Genomic DNA, 22,146 nt, shown 5'->3' on the forward strand with positions numbered 1-22,146 from the left:
AAATTACTACGAGGATCGTCCTCCAAAAATAAGTCTGGACCTTCAACTTCTAAAAGTGTTTTGATGAAGAAGAAGGGAAAAGGGAAAAATAAGATTCCTACTAACCGCAAGAACAAGGTTCAAAAGGTAGATAAAGGAAAATGTTTCCATTGCAACGAAAACGGGCACTGGAAGAGAAACTGCCCAAAATACCTTGCAGAGAAGAAAGCCGAAAAGACACAACAAGGTAAATATGATTTACTCGTTGTAGAAATGTGTTTAGTAGAGTATGACAACTCAACTTGGATACTAGATTCAGGGGCGACTAATCATATTTGTTCTTTTTACCAGGAAACTAGCTCCTGGAGAATGCTTGCGGACGGCGAGATAACACTCAGGGTTGGAACAGGAGAGGTTGTCTCAGCAAGATCAGTAGGAAATTTAAAGTTGTTTTTTGGAGATAGATTCATTATATTAGATAATGTACTTTTTGTTCCTGGAATGAAAAGAAATCTAATATCCATCTCTTGTTTATTAGAACAGTTGTATAAAGTATCTTTTGAAATCAATGAAGTGTTCATTTGCAAAAGAGGTATTCATATTTGTTCTGCAAAACTAGAAAACAACTTATATATGTTAAAACCGAGCAAAACAAAAGCTATTTTAAATATTGAGATGTTTAAAACAGCTGAAACTCAAAATAAGCGACAAAAGATTTCTCCTAATACCTATCTTTGGCACTTAAGACTAGGCCACATTAATCTCAATAGGATTGAGAGATTGGTTAAAAGAGGACTTCTAAATAAGTTAGAAGACAATTCTTTACCTCCATGTGAGTCTTGTCTTGAGGGTAAAATGACTAAACGATCATTTTGCGAAAAAGGCTATAGAGCCAAAGAAACCTTAGAACTCGTGCATACAGATCTCTGTGGTCCAATGAATGTCAAAGCACGAGGAGGGTATGAATATTTCATCAGTTTTATTGATGATTATTCAAGGTATGGCTATCTTTACCTAATGCATCACAAGTCGGAAGCTCTTGAAAAATTCAGAGAGTATAAGACTGAGGTTGAGAATCTATTAGGTAAAACTATTAAAACACTTCGATCAGATCGAGGAGGAGAGTACATGGATTTAAGATTTCAGGACTATATGATAGAACATGGAATAAGGTCTCAACTCTCAGCCCCTGGTGTGCCTCAACAAAATGGTGTATCAGAAAGGAGAAATAGAACTCTATTGGACATGGTTCGGTCCATGATGAGTTTCGCTCAATTACCCGATCCGTTTTGGGGATATGCAGTGGAGACTGCTACATACATTTTGAACATGGTTCCTACTAAGAGTGTTTCAGAAACACCTTATGAGTTATGGAAAGGGCGTAAAGGTAGTTTACGTCACTTCAGAATTTGGGGATGTCCAGCACATGTGTTGTTGCAAAATCCCAAGAAATTAGAACGTCGTTCAAAATTATGTCTATTCGTAGGATACCCCAAAGAGACGAAAGGTGGTTTGTTTTATGATCCTCAAGAAAATAGATTGTTTGTATCAACGAACGCTACATTCTTAGAGGAAGATCACGTAAGAAATCATCAACCTCGTAGCAAACTAGTATTAAGTGAGATTTCTAAAGAAGTTACTGATAAAACAACAAGAGTTGTTGATCAAGCTGGTCGTTCAACCAGAGTTGTTGATGGAGCTGACACTTCTGGTCAATCACATCCTTCTCAAAAGTTGAGAATGCCTCGACGTAGTGGGAGGGTTATAACTCAACCCGATCGTTACTTGGGTTTGATAGAAACTCAAGTCATCATACCTGATGATGGCGTTGAGGATCCATTGTCCTATAAACAGGCAATGAATGATGTTGATAGAGATCAGTGGATTAAAGCCATGAATCTTGAAATGGAGTCAATGTACTTCAATTCAGTCTGGGAACTTGTAGATCAACCAGATGGGGTAAAACCTATTGGTTGCAAATGGATCTATAAGAGAAAACGAGACCAAACCGGTAAGGTACAGACCTTTAAAGCAAGACTAGTAGCAAAGGGTTATACCCAAAGAGAGGGGGTGGACTATGAAGAAACCTTCTCACCTGTTGCTATGCTTAAATCAATTAGAATACTCTTGTCTATTGCCACATTTTATGATTATGAAATTTGGCAAATGGATGTTAAGACAGCTTTTCTAAACGGCGATCTTGAAGAGAGTATCTATATGGCTCAACCAGAGGGGTTCATTGAACAGGATCACGAGCAAAGGGTTTGCAAGCTTAAAAGATCCATTTATGGGTTGAAGCAAGCATCTCGATCCTGGAACATAAAGTTTGATACTGCGATCAAATCTTATGGCTTTAAACAGAATGTTGACGAACCTTGTGTTTATAAAAGGATAGTCAACTCTACAGTAGCTTTCCTGGTGTTGTACGTTGACGATATCCTACTAATTGGAAATGATGTGGGAATTCTGACTGACATTAAGCATTGGCTGGCGACACAATTCCAAATGAAAGATTTGGGAGAGGCTCAGTTTGTTCTTGGAATCCAAATTGTTCGAAATCGCAAGAACAAAACACTAGCTTTGTCTCAAGCATCGTACATCGACAAAATGTTGATTCGATATAAGATGCAGGACTCCAAGAAAGGATTATTACCTTTCAGGCATGGAGTTCATTTGTCGAAGGAACAAAGTCCTAAGACACCTCAAGAAGTTGAGGATATGAAACACATTCCCTATGCATCAGCGGTCGGTAGTCTGATGTATGCTATGCTATGTACCCGACCCGACATATGCTATGCTGTGGGAATTGTCAGCAGATATCAGTCCAATCCGGGACGTACTCATTGGACTGCCGTTAAGAATATCCTCAAGTATCTTAGGAGAACGAGGGACTATATGCTAATGTACGGTGCTAAGGATCTGATCCTTACAGGGTACACTGACTCAGATTTTCAGACCGATGTAGATACAAGGAAATCGACATCAGGATCTGTCTTCACTCTGAACGGAGGAGCAGTAATATGGAGAAGCATAAAGCAAGGTTGCATTGCTGATTCCACCATGGAGGCTGAGTATGTTGCTGCTTGTGAAGCAGCGAAAGAATCTGTATGGCTTAGGAAGTTCTTAACTGATTTGGAAGTCGTTCCAAATATGCATCTTCCCGTCACTCTTTATTGTGATAACAGTGGAGCAGTTGCAAATTCAAAAGAACCAAGAAGCCATAAGCGAGGAAAACATATTGAGCGCAAATATCATCTCATAAGGGAGATTGTGCAACGAGGAGATGTGATCGTCACACAGATAGCTTCAGAACACAACATTGCTGATCCATTTACAAAGCCCCTCATGGCTAAAGTGTTTGAAGGGCACCTAGTGAGTCTAGGACTACGAGTTATGCAATCTAGGGCAAGTGGGAGAAAAGGCATGAGTATGTGATGTCCTAGTTTATTGTATTTCTCTCTACTCAACGTTATAAAACTCCACTAGAGTTTTAGTCCAAGTGGGAGTTTGTTGGGTTTTATGTCCTAAAACTCATAGTTTGTAAACAAAGATATATTCTATTTTCAATAAAGTTATTATTGTTGTTTATTCAGAAAAAATTGTTATTGAATAAAGTGAACTTTACGATCATTAATCTAAATCCAATAAACTAAGAACACTCTGGCTATAGTATGACTACTTGAACTATATGTAGAGACATAAGAGTGGATCAAGTTCAAGTATATAGTCAAAATGATCTATAGTATAAGGATAAGGCTGAGTACCTTATTCTGGGGACACTATGGATGCGGCCCACTTTTGTATATGATATAAACAATGCGATCACTAAATTGTGCATGTGGAGACATGTGAGTGGGGGCGTCCTATGCAATGAGTATTGCATAAGATCGGACCATGAAGAAAACCACTCTCACTTTATAAAGTCGTTTACTGTTGAGACTGATTTTCTTTTCATTCGATAACCTAGGTAACTCGGTTTTAATCCTGAGCTAACCATGAACTCCTGTTTATTCGGAATTATCCTTAGATTTGCATGGGTGAGAGTGGCTCTAGTTCGCCGACTCAACAGGCCTCCCATTTCAGGGGTAAGACTGGGTGAATGGCTGGGGACGTGGGGTGCAAGACGGAATTCACTCCTACCCACTTTTAGGGATAGAAGAAAGGTAGTTCCCTTAAGCACTGACTCCAGGTCTTGAACAAGGGGCCCCACCCTCTCATTGGCCTGAGAGGGATTCGGTTTACTGGTTGGACCACAAACCAATTGTTTATTAGAGGATCAGTGAGACATAAGGAACAAGAAGTAACTTCAGGGGTAAAACGGTAAATTGACCCAGCTCTAGTTACGAACAACCTGTGAAGGATCGACTTACTAATCATGGTTATATCAGATAGACAGAAATATATCTATAGTGAGGGGAGTGCAACTACTAGGCTATAGTGGAGTGTCCTAGTAGTTAACGAATGTTGGTTAACCAGGTTAATGAGTTTAATCGGTTAATCTTGAATCGTTGGAGCCCATGATCTATAGGTCCATTAGGTCCCTCTGCTAGCTCATATCGGACTAAACCATAGAACAGTGTGACAAGTGAGTTCGAAGTGTTCGAATTCAAATTAGGGAATATGCGTTACATATATACGATATATTTAACCGCAATTTTATTTTATTTACGAAATAAGCGAAAAGAGAGAATCTGAGATATTTAAATAAGATTTAAATATCTTAATCAATTATGTGTCGGAATTGACTGGGATTGGCATTTGAATTAATATTAAATATTAATTAAATAGTTTAATTAATTATTTAATGTTACTTTAATTTGAAATTCATTATTCAAATTAATTGTTGAATTAAAATGAAGAAAGTCAAAATGTTGACTTTCATCTAATTAAAATGAAGAAAGTCAAAATGTTGACTTTCATCTAATGGAAAAATCATGTTAGTGGAATTTTGAGGTGTCAAAATTTGGTTTAACCAAACTTGCATGTTTGCCAAATAAACCCCACAAGTTTGAGTGGAATTTTGAGTGTCAAAATTTGGTTAACTCAAACATGCATGCTTGCCACATAATCTCAAACATTTGAGTGGAATTTTAAGGGTCAAGATTTGGTGATCTCAAGTTTGCATGAACATGCAAACTTGACTCTTTAAATAGAGTGATCATGATACTTGGAAGGGATTCTTCATCTTGATGAAAAACCTCTCACAAGCACTCTCTTTCACGTATACAAAATCCCTCCCAAGTTTAGTCACTCACCGGATTCCACAATCCCGTTCTAAGGCCGGAGAATAGTGGAGAAGACACTAGTGGTGGTTCGAAATCGGTTAGTGAGGCAAAAGGAGTTTGAACTACAAAAGGTTAGTATTTAAACTCATTAAGTTTTAATACTTATGAACATGCTAGTCATTTACAATAATTGATGTTCTAAAAGTGCCTAAGATCCAAATTGCTTCCGCATGTGTTACATTAACACCATCAATAGCCTCTTATCATTCTTTTTTAAAACAACATCATGAACTGGGAGATCCCACATCGATGGAAAGGAGAATGAAAATTCTTTATAAAAGTGTGTAAACCTCTCCATGCCCTTTAAAAAAAACTTGAGCAAAAGTTCAAAGATGACAATACATATTAGGAGTGTACTTAAGCTATTACAATATACTTCTCTACTTTCTAAAAGCATTTTTGAAATTTTATAAACCCAAACCATTGAACTTTTCTTTTCGGTTTTTAAAATTTAGTTATAATTTTGATAACTTTTTTGTAATATTAGATAATAAAAAAATTAATAAATAAATATATCATTTACAAATAGAAAATAAAATAAAATAAAGAACAATAATTATTCAATATTTTGTTCAAATATTACAAAAATCAACCCAAGACATGTATGATTGAACATAGGTTTCGTGTTCTAATTTTAAAGTTATTTTTCATTTTTTTTTTAGTTCCACCCTTACAAATTTTAATGATTTGAGTTCACTCATATTTAAATAAACTTAAGTAATATAAATTATATATATATATATATATATATTAAACCCTAGTTTATGGACACTAATTCCAACCAAAGACATAGAAGGAAAGCAATCCGTTACAACCTTCAACAAACATAGTTTTAACTTAATCCGTTACAATGTTTTATAAGCACAACATACTGTCAAAAAACAAAGAAGTGATTTAGTTGTATATAAACCCATTACCTCTCCTAAACCTTTTCCAACCCAAAACATAGAAACTTCAAACACAATGGTGTTGGATCAAAACATCCATGTTCTCATGGCCTCAGCTGCCTTACAAGGCCATTTGAACCCCATGCTCAAGTTCGCCAAATCCCTCATCTCAAAGGGAATTCATGTCACCCTTGCCACCACCGACCTTGCCCGCCACCGTATGCTCAAACACGCTACTACCTCCGATCCCGCCAACCCATCGATCCAATTCGAGTTCTTCTCTGATGGACTCGACCTCGACTTCGACCGTGACGTCAACTCTGACATTTTTATTGACGCTCTAAGAACCAAAGCTAGCAAAAACCTCTCAAATCTCATTGCCAAATTATCCCAAACTACAAAATTCTCGTGCCTAATCCTCCACCAATTTGTGCCTTGGTTCATACCTATTGCTAAAGAAAACAACCTCCCTTGCGCTGTGCTTTGGATCCAGCCTTGCGCTCTCTACTCCATCTACTATCGCTTCTTCAACAAACTCAATGAGTTCGCCATTTTACATAACAAGAACGAGCCTCTCCAATTACCCGGCTTGCCATTACTCAACTTTGAAGACCTCCCTACCTTCATCCACCCCAACGCTTATCTTTGCTTCCAAAAACTCCTCTCAGAGTTTTTCAGCTACTTGGATGAGGTGAAGTGGGTTTTGGGGACTTCCTTTGACAAGCTAGAGGAGGAGGTTTTGGGGTCTATGAACGGTGGGGTTGTTCGGCCGATGATATCGCCAATCGGGCCATTAGTATCGCCATTTTTGCTTGGGAAGGAGGAGAAAGTTGTGGAGGGTGGGCTAAGCGTAGACATGTGGAAGGCGGATGATTCTTGCCTGCAATGGCTGGATGGGCGGGACATGGGGTCAGTTGTTTATGTGTCGTTTGGGAGTATTATTGTTTTGTGTCAAGAGCAAGTTGACAATATTGCTAGTGCGTTTTTGATGAGTGGGAAGCCGTTTCTTTGGGTGTTCAAGCGACCGTCGCCTGAGCAATCTACTGAGGGTTGCACTGTTCGGCTGCCGGATGGGTTTCTTGAGGCTATTGGTGAGAGGGGACTCGTCGTGAATTGGTGCTCTCAAGAACAGGTTTGTTTAACATTTTACTCATAAATTTGTTAGAAATTATGGCTCTCCAGGAATGATACGGTACATTTTGAGTATAAGATCTCAGACCTCGTACTAATGGAGACAGTATTCTCCACTTATAAACCCACGATTTTCCACTAAATTAATTAATATGGGACTCAACTTCCCAATAATCCTTAACAATCCTCCCCTCGAACAAAGTACACTCTAAAGTCTCTCCTGAGGTCTTATGGAGCTCTCGAATAGCCTCCCCTTAAACGAGGCTCGACTTCTTTCTATGGAGCCCTCCTCGAACAAAGTACACCATTTGTTCGACATTTTAAGTTTAGGGCATGACTCTGATACCATATTAGAAATCACGACTTTCCACAATCGTATGATATTGTTTATTTTGAGCATAAGCTCTCGTGGCTTTGCTTTGGGATTCCCCAAAAGACCTCATACTAATGGAGATAGTATTCTCCCCTGGTAAACCCATGATCTTCTACTAAATTAACTAACGTTGGACTCACTCCTAATAATCCTCAACAAAATTATCATTTGATCTCGTGAATATTTAATAATTAGTACGTGTATTTCTAACAAGGTTCTCAAGCATAAAGCGGTCGGTTGCTTCCTAACTCATTGTGGGTGGAACTCAACGCTTGAGACGGTGGTCGCCGGAGTTCCGGTGATAGCATTTCCAGAGTGGACGGATCAACCAACAAATGCAAAATTGTTAACGGACGTTTTCAAGATAGGTGTGAGGATGAGAAAGGGAGATAATGGAGTTGCTAGTTCAAAAGAAGTGGAGAGATGCATATGGGAGATGACCGACGGCCCAAAAGCAAAGGCAATGGCAAAAAGGGCAGTAGAGTTGATGGAGGCAGCCAAAAGAGCGGTGGAGGACGGCGGTTCTTCTCACCGGAATCTTGATGAATTTATTGCTGACATTTGTTGCAAGAAGGTGACAACTTAGATGCATGCAAATGGAGTTCTACGTTTGTTTTTTATGTGTTGTAATGCTATCCAATAAATCAGTGTTTGTTTCTTAAAATGTCAAAGGTTTATATTTATGTTCCATTTATATTCTTTGATTTTTATTTTGAATTAAAATCTTTTATAGTAAGTATTTTATTTTCTTTACATATGTCATAAAGTTTAAAATTAATTATAGAGTTTTTAAAAAATAATAAAGATTTTTATAAAATAAAAAATTATTATTATTATTTTTTTTTAAATGATAGTGCATTTAATAAAAGAATGAACAATACAGCTCATATTTTTTTGAAAGGCAGTGCAGACGTTACTTTTAAAAATGGCAGTTTAGACTTTTAAAAATGGTAATGCATATTTATTAAAAAGGTTGTGTAAATTTTAAGCAATAAAAGGAAAAAAGAATTGAGTTTTCAAACTCTTTCCATATATCTGTTAATTTTGCTTCATATTAATTTAATTATGAATGGTGTATTCGTTTTAAATTAATCATGATCATGCATTAGGTTGTTTTCTAAAATATTTTTCTAATTTTTTGATATATGGAAATAGGTTAGAAAATTGAATAAGGAAATTCTTGCCTTATACGAGGCCTAGAAGGTCAAACTGACTGGTGGGTCCATGTTCGTACGTATAAGCTGTGTAGGAGGCTGAGGAGGTGTGTAAATTGCTTATTGGGTCCATATTCACATGTATGGGTCATGTGTAGAGTAGTAAATACGCATCTGATGATGACTCGGTTATGATAGTCACCAAAGGAAATGTGATTCTAAAATGATAGGTCCCGTTCATGTTGTATGTTGTATGTCTTTGCATACTCCAACCACAACCGAGTTGAATAGTTCTCACATATGAGTGTGGATGAAGCAATTGGGCCATTTGTTTAAAGTTTGGCCTTTGAAAAAGCTACTTCTATAACTGTCCCTATTTTTCCTCGCTCTAAAACAAAACAATAAGAGCTTTCAATTAATATTATGATACACACTGACACCACGCCATAGAGCTTTATTTAGCTGCCTTATTCACAATTTGAAGAAGCCACCTTGTTTGTCTTTACCATCCGAAAATCATGAGAGTATTCAAGTAACGTGTCACTCTTTGGGGTTAAATGCAAACACATACAATGTCATGAATGAGACCTATCATATCGATCTATTTTTCAACGTCGGCTATCCTAACGATTAATTGGATGTGTACTTAATTTTCCTGCACACGGTTCATACATGCGAATATGGACCCACCAGTCAGTTCGCACACCTTCTGGGGCCTTTTTCTAGTCGGCGAGCATTCTCTGGTAGCTGTTGATGTTGGACACCCTGATAACATTATGATAAACATAATGATCGTTCTACTGCCTCGTAACATACGTGTTCATACTATCATGAAGGATCAGAGGTGTCCCCCAATGCATGAGCACGTAATAATGCATGAGGTCCTAACATTTTTTTATTTTCATTATCATTTTAATACAACCTCGATCTTTCTTCATATCATATCATTTTGCCATTTCATTTCTCATATTGTTTTTCATATAATTTATCATATCTTTCGACTTTCATGTGTATATCGAAGTTGTATTTCATGCTAGTTCATCGTTTTGCATGTCAATCATTTCATACATATGTCATATCATTAACGTTTCATGCTTCCAGACATAGCAATTCTCATCAAGTACATATCATATCATATCCTATATCACAACAGTCATATAGCATAATCGTGTATGCATTTCATAGCTCAAACCATAACATATCATATCATAATATATCATATCATAAATATATCAATTTATCACATATGTTGGGTTCACTCTCACCCCTAATTAGAAACGGGTCAAAATGACCAATTTACCCTCCGAAAAATTAATTTGACCAACTTTCTCAAATTTTCACTAATGTCTTTTTTATATATATTTGCATTTTTGGGATGGTTTTAAGCATTTTTTATCCTCTTCCTAATCTTGAAATTCAACTTCTAACACCCTTAATAAATTCTCCAAAAATTTGTCTTCAAAAGGTAAATCAAGTATTTAATTATTAGGTGTTACAACAAAGTTTCTCCCTCCTAGAATTTGGAAGTAGAATTTGAAATCTCTTTTTTGAACATATATCTATATTTATATTAAGTGAGGCGAGAATGGAGCAAGTCTAGGAATTGGGCAGCAAATATAATTCTCATCTCTTACCCGAGAAAAATCTTTCCTCACTTTCTCTCCATTTTCCATCTAAATGAATTATGACCCGTTTTGTTGGCAGGTCACTAAGCAAGTTAAATGAAGGTCTCTATCCACATATTTAAATAAACCTAAAAATATATATTACTAACAAAAATGAATACCATTTTTTTTATTTGAAAACTAAAGATTAAAGTAAAACAAATTCAAAAGCTTAGATCCCCCTTTGTTTTGGTTTTTTTCTTTTTATTAAAGGTAGTTTTATGAGCGCTAATTCCAACCTAAAAACATACAAAGAAAACTAATGGGTAACAATTTTAAATAAACACAGTTTCATAGGTTAGAACGTTTCATAAACACAACATTCTAACAAAAAAGGATAGAACAAAGCTAAGTGTATATAAACTCATTACTTCTCCTAAACCATTTCCAACCCAAAACATAGAAACTTCAAAAAAACAATGGTGGTCGATCAAAACATCCATGTTCTCATGGCCTCAGCCGCCTTACAAGGCCATCTAAACCCCATGCTCAAGTTCGCCAAATCCCTCATCTCAAAGGGCATTCATGTCACCCTTGCCACCACCGACCTTGCCCGCCACCGTATGCTCAAACACACTACCACCTCCGATCCCACCAACCCATCAATCCAATTCGAGTTCTTCTCCGACGGTCTCGACCTCGACTTCGACCGGGACGCCAACTCTGACATTTTTATTGACGCTCTAAGAACCAAAGCTAGCAAAAACCTCTCAAATCTCATTGCTAAATTATCCCAAACTACAAAATTCTCGTGCCTAATACTCCACCAATTTGTGCCTTGGTTCATACCTATTGCTAAAGAAAACAACCTCCCTTGCGCTGTGCTTTGGATCCAGCCTTGCGCTCTCTACTCCATCTACTATCGTTTCTTTAACAAACTCAATGAGTTCGCCATTTTACATAACAAGAACGAGCCTCTCCAATTACCCGGCTTGCCATTACTCAACTTTGAAGACCTCCCTACCTTCATCCACCCAAATGCTTATCTTTGCTTCCAAAAACTTCTCTCAGAATTTTTCACCTTCTTGGATGACGTGAATTGGGTTTTGGGGACTTCGTTCGACGAGCTGGAGGAGGAGGTATTGGGGTCCATGAACGATGGGGTTGTTCGGCCGATGATATCACCAATCGGGCCATTAGTATCGCCATTTTTGCTTGGGAAGGAGGAGGAATTGGGGGAGGGTGGGCTAAGCGTAGACATGTGGAAGGCGGATGATTCTTGCCTGCAATGGCTGGATGGTCGGGACATGGGGTCAGTTGTTTATGTGTCGTTTGGGAGTATTCTTGTTTTGTCTCAGGAGCAAGTTGACAATATTGCTAGTGCGTTATTGATGAGTGGGAAAGCGTTTCTTTGGGTGTTCAAGCGACCGTCGCCTGAGCAATCTACTAAGGGTTGCACTGTTCGGCTGCCGGATGGGTTTCTTGAGGCTGCTGGTGGGAGGGGACTCATCGTGAATTGGTGCTCTCAAGAACAGGTTTGTTTAATATTTTACTCCTAAATTTGTTAGGAATTACTGATCTCCACAATGGTATGATATTGTCCATTTTGAGCATAAGCTCTCCTGGCTTTGATTTGGACTTCCATCGAACAAAGTACACCATTTGTTCGACATTTTAGGCACTTTTGACTACACCTTCAAGGCTCACAATTCTTTGTTCGACATTTGAGGATTTTATCGACGTGACTAAGTTTAGGGCATGACTTTGATATTATGTTAGGAATCACGATTCTCCACAATGGTATGATATTGTCCATTTTAAGCATAAGCTCTCGTGGTTTTACTTCTAGCTTCCCAAAAAGTCTCAACCCATGATCTTCCCCAAATTATCATTTGATCATGGGAATATTTAATATTTTGTACGTGTATTCTTAACAAGGTTCTCAAGCATAAAGCAGTGGGTTGCTTCCTAACTCACTGTGGGTGGAACTCAACGCTTGAGACGGTGGTCACCGGAGTTCCAGTGATAGCATTTCCGGAGTGGACGGATCAGCCCACGAATGCCAAATTGTTAACGGACGTTTTCAAGATGGGTGTGAGGACGAGAAAGGGAGATAAGGGAGTTGCTAGTTCAAAAGAAGTGGAGAGATGCATATGGGAGATGACCGATGGCCCTACGGCAAAGGTAATGGCCAAAAGGGCGGTAGAGCTGATGGAGGCGGCGAAAAGAGCGGTGGAGGACGGTGGTTCTTCTCACCGGAATCTTGATGTATTTATTGCTGACATTGGTTGCAAGAAGGTGACAACTTAAGTGCATGCAAATGGGGGTTTTCATGCGTTTGTTTGTCGATGTCAAGATTCTAAGTTTATAGATATATTATTTATGGAATATATCTTAGATATTATATATTAATATTCTTTCATTTATAATTGATTTAGGGTATATTTTATTTTATTATCAGTATTTAATTCTTTTATATTTTTCTGATTTATACTAGCTTGTATCTTATTTAAAGGATATCAATATCAATGATAATACACACATTCCCAATTATATTTTCTATCTCATTCTTAACATGGTATCAGAGCACCGATCTTGATATTACTAATATCAAAGCACCGATCGTGGTATTCCTAATACACCCTTGGACTCTGAATCCAAGGGGAGTATTAAACCTAAAGCCAAACCCTAACTCAATCAGTGAAGCCTTTACGCCGATCATCCAATATCAAGAATACGTTATAAGCATCTTTAAATTTCTCACCAAGCTCAAAGGTGACATATTCAAGATGTTCGTATTTTATTTCACAACCTCTCAAGTGATCCAAAGCACCGATCTTGGTGTTATTATCCACTAAAGCATTTATGCATGGACCAAGAAGTGATCATGGAGGGTATTCACTTGTTCCAAATCAAATTAAATGGACAAGTTATCAATCCTCGAGTCAATCATTGCGGTCTATTTCTAAAGCATTTATGCATGGACCAAGAAGTGATCAGGGAGGATATTCACTTGTTCCAAATCAAATTAAATAGGACAAGTTACCAATCCTCGAGTCAATCATTGCTGTCTATTTCTGAGTCTTGCATCTTTCTTGAAAATTCAATAATTTCTTGAAAATCTAAAAATGTAAACCAATCAAAGGCAGTCTATTTTTTGGTTTTGCATCTTTACTGTACATTCAATAATTTCTTGAAAGTCTAAAAATGCAAACCAATCAAAGGCCGTCTATTTTTTTTACGGATATTTTCATTACTGGGAAGACAAGAGTGAAAGACAACTTGAGTGTTATTGACCTACCGTAAAGACAAGTTAAAGACAAGTTGGACGTGATTAACATACACTCTCCAACTTGAGGGGGAGTGTTGAGATATATTATTTATGGAATATATCTTAGATATTATATCTTAATATTCTTCCATTTATGAATTGATTTAGAGTATATTTTATTTTATTATCAGTATTTAATTCTTTTATATTTTCCTCATTTGTACTCGCTTGTATCCTATTTAGAGGATATCAATATCAATGATAATACACACCTTCCCAATTATATTTTCTATCTCATTCTTAACCGATACTCAAAAAGGGAATGCAAATGACCATATACAAGCCTCTTCAAAATGTATGAATTGTGCACGTATTTTAGACTACAAATATATGCCAAACAATTATGTAACATGCTCATAGCATTAAAGTCATGCCTTTTGAGAGTCTTTAAAACTACACAAAGTTTCAACATGCTCCTCATAACACAAAACCACAACAACATTGAAATTGAGCTATATAATGTTGGTCACTAAACACTTTAATTGCGTAGTGTTTTAAAACATTGAGAGGAACCTCGAAAAGAAAAGCTTAAAAAGAACAATATCAGCTACTAGCAGTGAGCTTGGGTTGTTACACGCAGAAGATGCAGGAAAATGTCAAGGTCATCAAATGTTGAATCTAGATTCCAAATCTTGGGCATGGATCGTTACATGAAAGAAGTCTCCACTCTTAGAAGCGAAGAATGTACGTACCATGACCATGTTGCAAGGAAATGTTGGGCCATTAGGTGTCGTATTTCGAATCTTGGGCATGAGTCATTACATAAAATGAAAAAAATAAGTAATATGACCATGTCGTAGGGGATGCAAGAGAATATCGGACCATCAAATGTCAAATCCGAATTTCGAATGTGATCATGACATTCCACCATACTTACGTACCTTATATTCCATTGTACTTAGTTAAATGCGGAATATAACTCTTAAATGCTCATCATAAATAACGAAAATTTAAAAACATTCAAAAAAACACTTCAAACTGCTAGAAAATATTGTTGTTCTTACATATTTCAAAACATAACGCTGGAATTTAAAATTAAAACAAAAACAATTACAAATGAAATACAAACATCCTATTCTAACCTAAGACAAGGAATTTAAATATGCAACTACCCTATGCACGTAACACAATCTCTATTTGCAATGTCGTCTTCATCCGTACATAGGCGCCTTGCCTTTACTTGAAAAATTATATGGCACAGGGCCTGAGTATTTCGAAGAATACTTAGTAAGTGATCCCACTGTAGGGGTCATGCTAATGCAAACACATGCAATCATGCTCTTGGGACCTATCTTTAGGTCATTTAGGGGTGACCTCCAGTCTCGAACAAATTGAATGTGTAGTACTTCCCTATACATGACCCACATGTGTGAGTGATGTGAATCTCCAGGGCACTCGTACACTCCCTAGACCCTTTGGTCAAGCTAATTTATAGCGACGTCCAGAGGTCAGTGAAACCCCATAGTGTCATGCTCCCCATGAACACCCTGCTCGTCATTGTGCGCATCCGCACTCATCATCTCTAGGGGAAGTATCCCTATGCTTATGAACATACAATATGTATGAGGTCCCTCTAATGTCCATCTTATCATCTCTTTTGACACAATCCTCTAGTCTCATCTCTTTGTTACATTAAATAACACATGCTCGTGCATATTTATATTAATATCATTTTCATGCTCCTAGTGTTGTGTCCTATGTCGATATAACGACCAGATGCAATATGACACTCATCATCATATAGCATGCTTAATATGGAAAACATCATCATACTCATCATATTGCCATAAAGTGCATCAATCATATCAAGTACGTCATTCATCGAAATATATATACTACACACATCATCAAGTATCATAACTCATATATCAACATATACTCATACATCATCATATACTAGGATATGACATCATACGATACAACTCATACATCATCATAACTCATACATCTTCATATACTAATATACGACATAATACGATACAACTCATACATCATCATACTCATACAATTTATAGCTTATCCTATAGTAAGGCCACTTACTTGGTTGGCCTTAGCTAAAGTACTCCCAAATTTAATTAACGTAAGCTCTCATTCCTCGAGAGCTACTCCAAAGGTTGTCGGGATTCGCTTCCTATCGCACCATTCGTCACCTTTTGTTAGTATTTCATATTTTAATTAATAATCCAACTAACAAGGAGCTGCTGGAAACATGGCCGAAAACAGGTTTGGGAGGGGCAGAACGGTGGAAATTTGGTCAAAAATTGAAAGCAGAGTTGGATAAGCCGAGGAGCTGCCGAAGCGTCCCCGGAACGTCGCAACGAGCCGTTTACGCTGAGCCGAGTTGAGGGCGTGCCTGCGCTGCTGGGTGCCACGTGGTAGCTGCAGGACGCGCCACGTAGTGCATGCGGCATTGGGTCGAGGTGCAGGTCGAGGCCAGTTCGGGTTGGCTCGCGAGTTGTTGGGTGCAGGCGTGGGCTGTTGGGTTTCCGTCTGCGGGCGCGCTTGGCCGCAGGCCAAATTGGTTGGGCCGAGGGAACTTGGGCTTCGAGTTTTACAAATGGGCTGGAAACGGGTTGCAGGTTGAACTATTGGGCAGCGATGGGTTTGGACCTTGGGTACCTAATTCGAGTTCAACCTGGATCCATCGGATTCGTCTTCCTTACCCGACTCAGCGGAATTCTCCGGTTCCATTTTCTCTCTCCTCTGTGCGACGGTTTCCGACATCGTTACACGTCCTTTTTCTTCGTTTGCAGATACTCTAGCGTCGTGGGGAGGTGCAGCTGAAGGCTGGGAGACATGCTGAGGAATTCCGCTTGCTCCAGAGTCTGTGGAGCGTCGCCGGAATTCTCACGTCCTCCGGCGATTCCACGAATATATATATATATATATATATTTTTTTTTTTTTTTTTTTTTTTTTTTAATTAACCGTTCGTTACATTTTATTTCAAGAACTCCTAAAGTATTGAAATTTTTTGTAAAAATTCCACAACCAAAAGATGTTTAGAATAAGTTTTAGTTTAATTTTTTTATAAAATCAAACAAATATTTAATCTATCCTTAAGTTTATTTTGAATTAAAATCTTGTATACTAAATATTTTAATTTCCTTATATATTTGATATAAGTTTAGAAATTAATTGTTTTAGCATTAAATTTAGCATATATTTTCCAATAACCATATACTTTTCTAAAACTATTACATATTTTTGTAAAATAAAAAATTGCATTTTTTTTAAATGACAATACACCTCACATTTTTTTTAAAAGGTAGTGCGCACGTTACCTTTAGAAATGGTAACTCATATTTATTAAAAATTCTTGCCTTATACTAGGCCTAGGAGGTCGAGGAAGTGTGTAAACTGCCTGGTGGGTCCATGTTCGTATGTATAGGCCGTGTGTAGGAGGCTCAAGAGCTGTGTGAACTGCTTAGTGGTCCATATTCACATGTATGGGTAGTGAGTAGAGTAGTAAATACACATCCGATGACTCGATTAGGATAGTCACCTAAGAGAATATGGTTCTAAAATGATAGGTCTCATTCATGTGGCATGCTTCTGCATTCCCCAACCCTAATAGTGAAGTCACTTACTGAGTATTTCTTAAAATACTCAAGCTACGTGCTACTTCTATATTTCAGATAAAGGCAAGATACCCTTGCACGATTGACGGTGGCATCACAACGTACCATGACACATGCATAGGGTAGTCGCATTTATTTCTTAAATCTTAAGTTAGTACAGAGTATTGTTGTTTTATTTTTAAATATGTTTATTTTAATTGTTTTTCTGTATTGTTTTAAGATCTTTTCCTTAAATATGTAAGTCCATGACATTATCTTAAGAAACTATTTTAAAGGAAAAACGGTTCTGGTTCTCTTTAGAAACTAGGGTCGTTATATATATATATATATATTCTTTAAGGTAAGAAGAATATGGTATAATATTGAAATTTAATTTTTTTTTTTTAAATTAGGTTGAATATTATATTATATTTTTCTTTATAAAATATAATATTAGGAAATTCTTAAGTAGATTTTTTTTTTCCTAATCTTGTTTAATATAAAATATACTTGATTTTTATTGTGAATGGTTTAAAGTTCAAAATCAATTTATTTATTTTTTTCTTTTCTATCGGCGCTATGCAGCACCAACGATAGTGTAGGATGCATACGAGGAGTTAGGAGGAGCTATCGTCGGTGATGCATAGTCCCGATAGCTATTATCGGTGTCGCATATACTATTAATGCAAATACAATGCAACATATACTAGCCTATACTAAATGTAGTAGGTTAGTATAAGGTAGGATGCATACAAGGAGCTATCGTCGGGTCGCTTACCTGCACCCGATTGGTTGTAATTGCATTTAATAAAATATAAATTAACGTTGAAATTGTAAAGAGTTAATTCTACATTAAATGTAAAGTTAAATGCATAGTAATAACCTTAGGTTAAATAGGGAAATTTATGAGTTGCGTTCAATGCATAGTAATAACCTTAGGTTAAATAGGGAAATTTATGGTCAATCACAACTCATTAAAGAAATTCTGCATTAAATGTACAGTAATAGTCTTAGGTTAAATAAGGAAATTTAGGGTTGTCACAGCTCATTAAAGTAATTCGGCATTAAATGTAAAGTTAAATGTACAGTAATACCTTTAGGTTAAATACAAAAATTTAGGGTAGTCACAACTCATTAAAGTAATTCCGCATTGAATGTACAGTAATAGTCTTAGGTTAAATAAAGAAATTTAGGATTGTCACACCTCATTAAAGTAATTCCGCATTAATGTATAGTAATAGTCTTAGGTTAAATAAGGAAATTTAAGGTTGTCACAACTCATTAGAGTAATTCTGCATTAAATGTAAACCTAAATGTATAGTAATGGTCTTAGATTAAATAGAAAAATTTAGGGTCGTTACATATGATGAGGTCGAGTATGAACCGACAATACCCATCATTCATTACTGTAGTAATGCAAGCTGACTAAGTCTAAAGAACAGAAAAATTAGTTTACTTAGAGATGAAATATAATCTGTGACACGAAAACTCGGTGAACAACTTCTAACTCTGATTATATCTATGATAAGCAAGAGAACTTCGAGACCTCCCTAGAAGTTTAGATAGCTATAGATCTTAGACCTGAACTTTGTAAAGCTTAGAGAAAAACACGTAGTAATAGTATGTTACTAGGATTGACTAGGATGAAAGCCTATAAGTATGTTGATTATTCAATAGGCGTAAAAGTAGCTTACATCTTCCATTACAACAAGTGGGTTACATCATCATCTGACAATGTTTTGTCTAAAAAAAAGAAGAAAACAATGGGTAGCAATATATAAACTCACCATCTCCACTTAACCTTTTCCAACCAAAAACATAGAAGTTTGATAAACAATGGTGCTCCATCAAAACATCCATGTTCTCATGACCACACTTGCCTTACAAGGCCATCTAAACCCTATGCTTAAGTTCGCTAAAATACTCGTCACAAAAGGCATTCATGTTACCATTGCCACCACCGAGCTAGCCCGACACAACATTTTCAAACACACTACAACAGCACCAGCCACTAACGACGATGCCGATGCCGATGCCGATGCCACCATGCCATCAATCAAACTCGAGTTCTTCTCGGACGGACTCGACGTCGACTTCAACCGTCAAAGTAACTATGACTATTGGGTCGAAACACTAGAAACCGAAGGCAGAAAAAACTTTTCAAATCTGGTGACGAAATTATCCGAACGCACAAAATTCTCGTGCCTAATCGTCCACCAATTTGTGCCTTGGTTCATACCGGTCGCGAAAGAAAACAACCTCCCTTGCGTCGCGCTTTGGATCCAGCCATGTGCTCTCTACTCTATCTATTACCATTTCTTCAACAAACTCAACGATTTCGCCATTTTACAAAACTCGAACGAGACTCTCCAATTACCCGGTATGCCGTTACTCAACTTCGACGACATCCCTACCTTCATCTTCCCCAACGCTCACCTCGCCATCCAAAAGGTCCTCTCTGATTTTTTCGCCTTTTTGGGCGATGTGAAGTGGGTCTTGGGGAATTCCTTTTACGAGCTGGAGGAGGAGGTTGTCGAGTCCATACGCGGGGTTGTTCGGCCGATGCTTTATCCTATCGGTCCATTGGTGTCGCCGTTTTTATTTGGGAAGGAGAAGGAGGAAGAGGAGGAGGAAGAGAGGGACTTTGGGGTGAGCGTAGACATGTGGAAGGCGGATGATTCTTGCTTGCAATGGCTCGATGGGCAGGATTTAGGGTCGGTTGTTTATGTGTCCTTTGGGAGTGTTGTAGTTTTGTCTCAGGACCAAATGGACAATGTTGCTAATGGGTTGTTGATGAGTGGCAAGCCATTTCTTTGGGTGTTCAAACGGCCCTCCTCGGACAAGGAGTCTACCGATGGTACTGTTCGGCTGCCGGATGGCTTTCTTCAGGCTGCTGGCCGGAGGGGGATGGTCGTCAATTGGTGCTCTCAAGAAAAGGTTTGTTTAACATCTTCTTAGTGTCTTTGACAACAAATAATGATCATAGTGGACAATATCATACTGTTATGAAAAGTCATCTTCCTTTGTACTTAGGTTCTGAAGCACAAAGCAGTAGGTTGCTTCATAACTCATTGCGGGTGGAACTCAATGCTAGAGACGGTCATTGCCGGGGTTCCAGCGATAGCATTTCCGGAGTGGGCGGATCAACCTACGAATGCTAGATTATTGACGGATGTTTTCAAGATGGGTGTGAGAATAAGGAAGGGAGATGAGGGAATTGTTAGTTCAAAAGAGGTGGAGAGATGCATATGGGAGATGACCGACGGCCCGAACGCGACGGCAATGGCAAAAAGGGCGGTTGAGCTGATGGAAGCGGGCAAAAGAGCGGTGGAGGACGGTGGTTCTTCTCATCGGAATCTTGATCTTTTTATAGCTGACATTGTTGGCGAAAAGGACACGACAAACGTGCATGCAAATCTTGAGATTGCATGAACATGCATGTTTTTTTTTTATCTACAATAGTCACATAGTCACATGAGAATAAGAGGAAATGCCAATTCAAAATTTTTGAAAGAATTTATTGTCAACCTCTTTCAAATATGAATCTAGAACTTGCATCCGTATCTCAATTTCAATTCAAACATAACATCAGTTTGGCAAACCAAATTTAAATAAAGGGCATTATAAGTTAATTCATTGAAATTAATATGAAATTAATATATAACTATTCATGTGAGAAAGTTTAATCATCACTTACATGTCACATTTCTCTATTAATCAATTAATAATTAATGATTAATTTTAGTTTAAACACTATTCAAAATCATTTATCAAATATTGGACTAAATGCATCCATTTAAGACTTGAAAGATATTAAATACATATTAAATATTAATTTCTAAATTTAGTATAAAAAATTATAATTTCATTTTTATTAAAAAATAGGAATTTCATTTATCAGATAAGTCTCGAAGTTCTTAATATGGTGGAATACCTCCGTGTAGGTCAACGTTACAAATTTCGAGAAACAAGTCAAGTCAATTTTAGAAAGTTAAAATGGTCCAGGGGTCGATAATGATGAGTCTAAAAAACAGATATGGATCACATGTAGAAGTGACAGTCCATTGTGAAGTCGTCGATGTGAAGTCGTCGATATTGGCATCGTTTTGGGATGGTAAAAACAAACCAGGTGGGTTCTTCAAATTGTGAATAAGGCAGTTAAATAAAGCTCTGTGGCGTGGTGTAACTGTGTATCATAAAGTTGATTTAAAGCTCTTTTTGTTTTGTTTTGTTTTAGAGCTTACTCCTAATCATTATTGTTCAAACAAATTACCATTTTTCAAAGTCAATTGCATGCACTTGTCCATACATTTATAATATATATATATATATGTTAAAGTAATAAAAATATATTTCATAAAAAGAAAGTCTATAACCGAGTCATGTTCAGAAGCCTCAATCCCTCATTCACACTCATCTATGAGAACTATTCAACTCGGTTGTGGCTGGGGAATGCAAAGACATACAACATGAATGAGACCTATCATTTTAGAATCATATTCCCTTAGGTGACTATCCTAACCGAGTCATCGGATGTGTATTACTACTCTACACATTGCCCATACGTGCGAATATGGACCCACCATACAGTTTGCATGCCTCCTAGGCCTCGTACTAGTCGGGCTAGCGTTTCTGGTGCTATCGTTGGACACCTAGAAGGAGTAGTGACCGTTGTAGTATCATGTTAAACATGACGATCATTTTCCTTTGCGTAACGTATGCGTTCGTACTCATCATAAGAGGAAAATATTTCGATGCATGTGACAGATGATTATGCATAACGTTCCAACATTTTTATATTAATTAAATCATGTAAGACAACTCTTTCAATTTTTCCTTCATAT

The 22,146-nt window shown here is 37.3% G+C and overlaps 3 protein-coding genes across 3 annotated transcripts; all 3 read left to right on the top strand.

The window, feature by feature from the left end:
• Positions 1 to 5,950: 5,950 nt before the first annotated feature.
• LOC111794761 (UDP-glycosyltransferase 84B2) lies at positions 5,951 to 8,351 on the top strand. Its single transcript, XM_023676896.2, has 2 exons — positions 5,951 to 7,283; positions 7,870 to 8,351. Exons 1-2 carry the CDS (start codon positions 6,228 to 6,230, stop codon positions 8,239 to 8,241), a joined length of 1,428 nt encoding a protein of 475 aa, XP_023532664.2. The 5' UTR covers positions 5,951 to 6,227; the 3' UTR covers positions 8,242 to 8,351.
• Positions 8,352 to 10,892: 2,541 nt separating this feature from the next.
• Positions 10,893 to 12,723, top strand: LOC111795108 (UDP-glycosyltransferase 84B2-like). The gene is made up of 2 exons (XM_023677357.2): positions 10,893 to 11,948; positions 12,352 to 12,723. Exons 1-2 carry the CDS (start codon positions 10,893 to 10,895, stop codon positions 12,721 to 12,723), a joined length of 1,428 nt encoding a protein of 475 aa, XP_023533125.2.
• A 6,325-nt stretch (positions 12,724 to 19,048) lies between these two features.
• On the top strand, positions 19,049 to 20,790 carry LOC111795805 (UDP-glycosyltransferase 84B2). Its single transcript, XM_023678393.2, has 2 exons — positions 19,049 to 20,239; positions 20,336 to 20,790. Exons 1-2 carry the CDS (start codon positions 19,139 to 19,141, stop codon positions 20,732 to 20,734), a joined length of 1,500 nt encoding a protein of 499 aa, XP_023534161.2. The 5' UTR covers positions 19,049 to 19,138; the 3' UTR covers positions 20,735 to 20,790.
• The last annotated feature ends 1,356 nt before the right edge of the window (positions 20,791 to 22,146 follow it).

This window comes from Cucurbita pepo, chromosome 5 (assembly GCF_057944985.1).
Source record: "Cucurbita pepo subsp. pepo isolate OVF chromosome 5, ASM5794498v1, whole genome shotgun sequence".
Classification (NCBI taxonomy): domain Eukaryota; kingdom Viridiplantae; phylum Streptophyta; class Magnoliopsida; order Cucurbitales; family Cucurbitaceae; genus Cucurbita; species Cucurbita pepo.

Bases quoted from the DNA above. Each gene is read 5' to 3' on its own strand.
- LOC111795108 (XM_023677357.2), top strand. From the start codon at position 10,893: ATGGTGGTCGATCAAAACATCCATGTTCTCATGGCCTCAGCCGCCTTA. The intron at 11,949-12,351 runs GTTTGTTTAATA...ATTCTTAACAAG, and splicing joins ATTGGTGCTCTCAAGAACAG to GTTCTCAAGCATAAAGCAGT.
- LOC111794761 (XM_023676896.2), top strand. From the start codon at position 6,228: ATGGTGTTGGATCAAAACATCCATGTTCTCATGGCCTCAGCTGCCTTA. The intron at 7,284-7,869 runs GTTTGTTTAACA...ATTTCTAACAAG, and splicing joins ATTGGTGCTCTCAAGAACAG to GTTCTCAAGCATAAAGCGGT.
- LOC111795805 (XM_023678393.2), top strand. From the start codon at position 19,139: ATGGTGCTCCATCAAAACATCCATGTTCTCATGACCACACTTGCCTTA. The intron at 20,240-20,335 runs GTTTGTTTAACA...CTTTGTACTTAG, and splicing joins ATTGGTGCTCTCAAGAAAAG to GTTCTGAAGCACAAAGCAGT.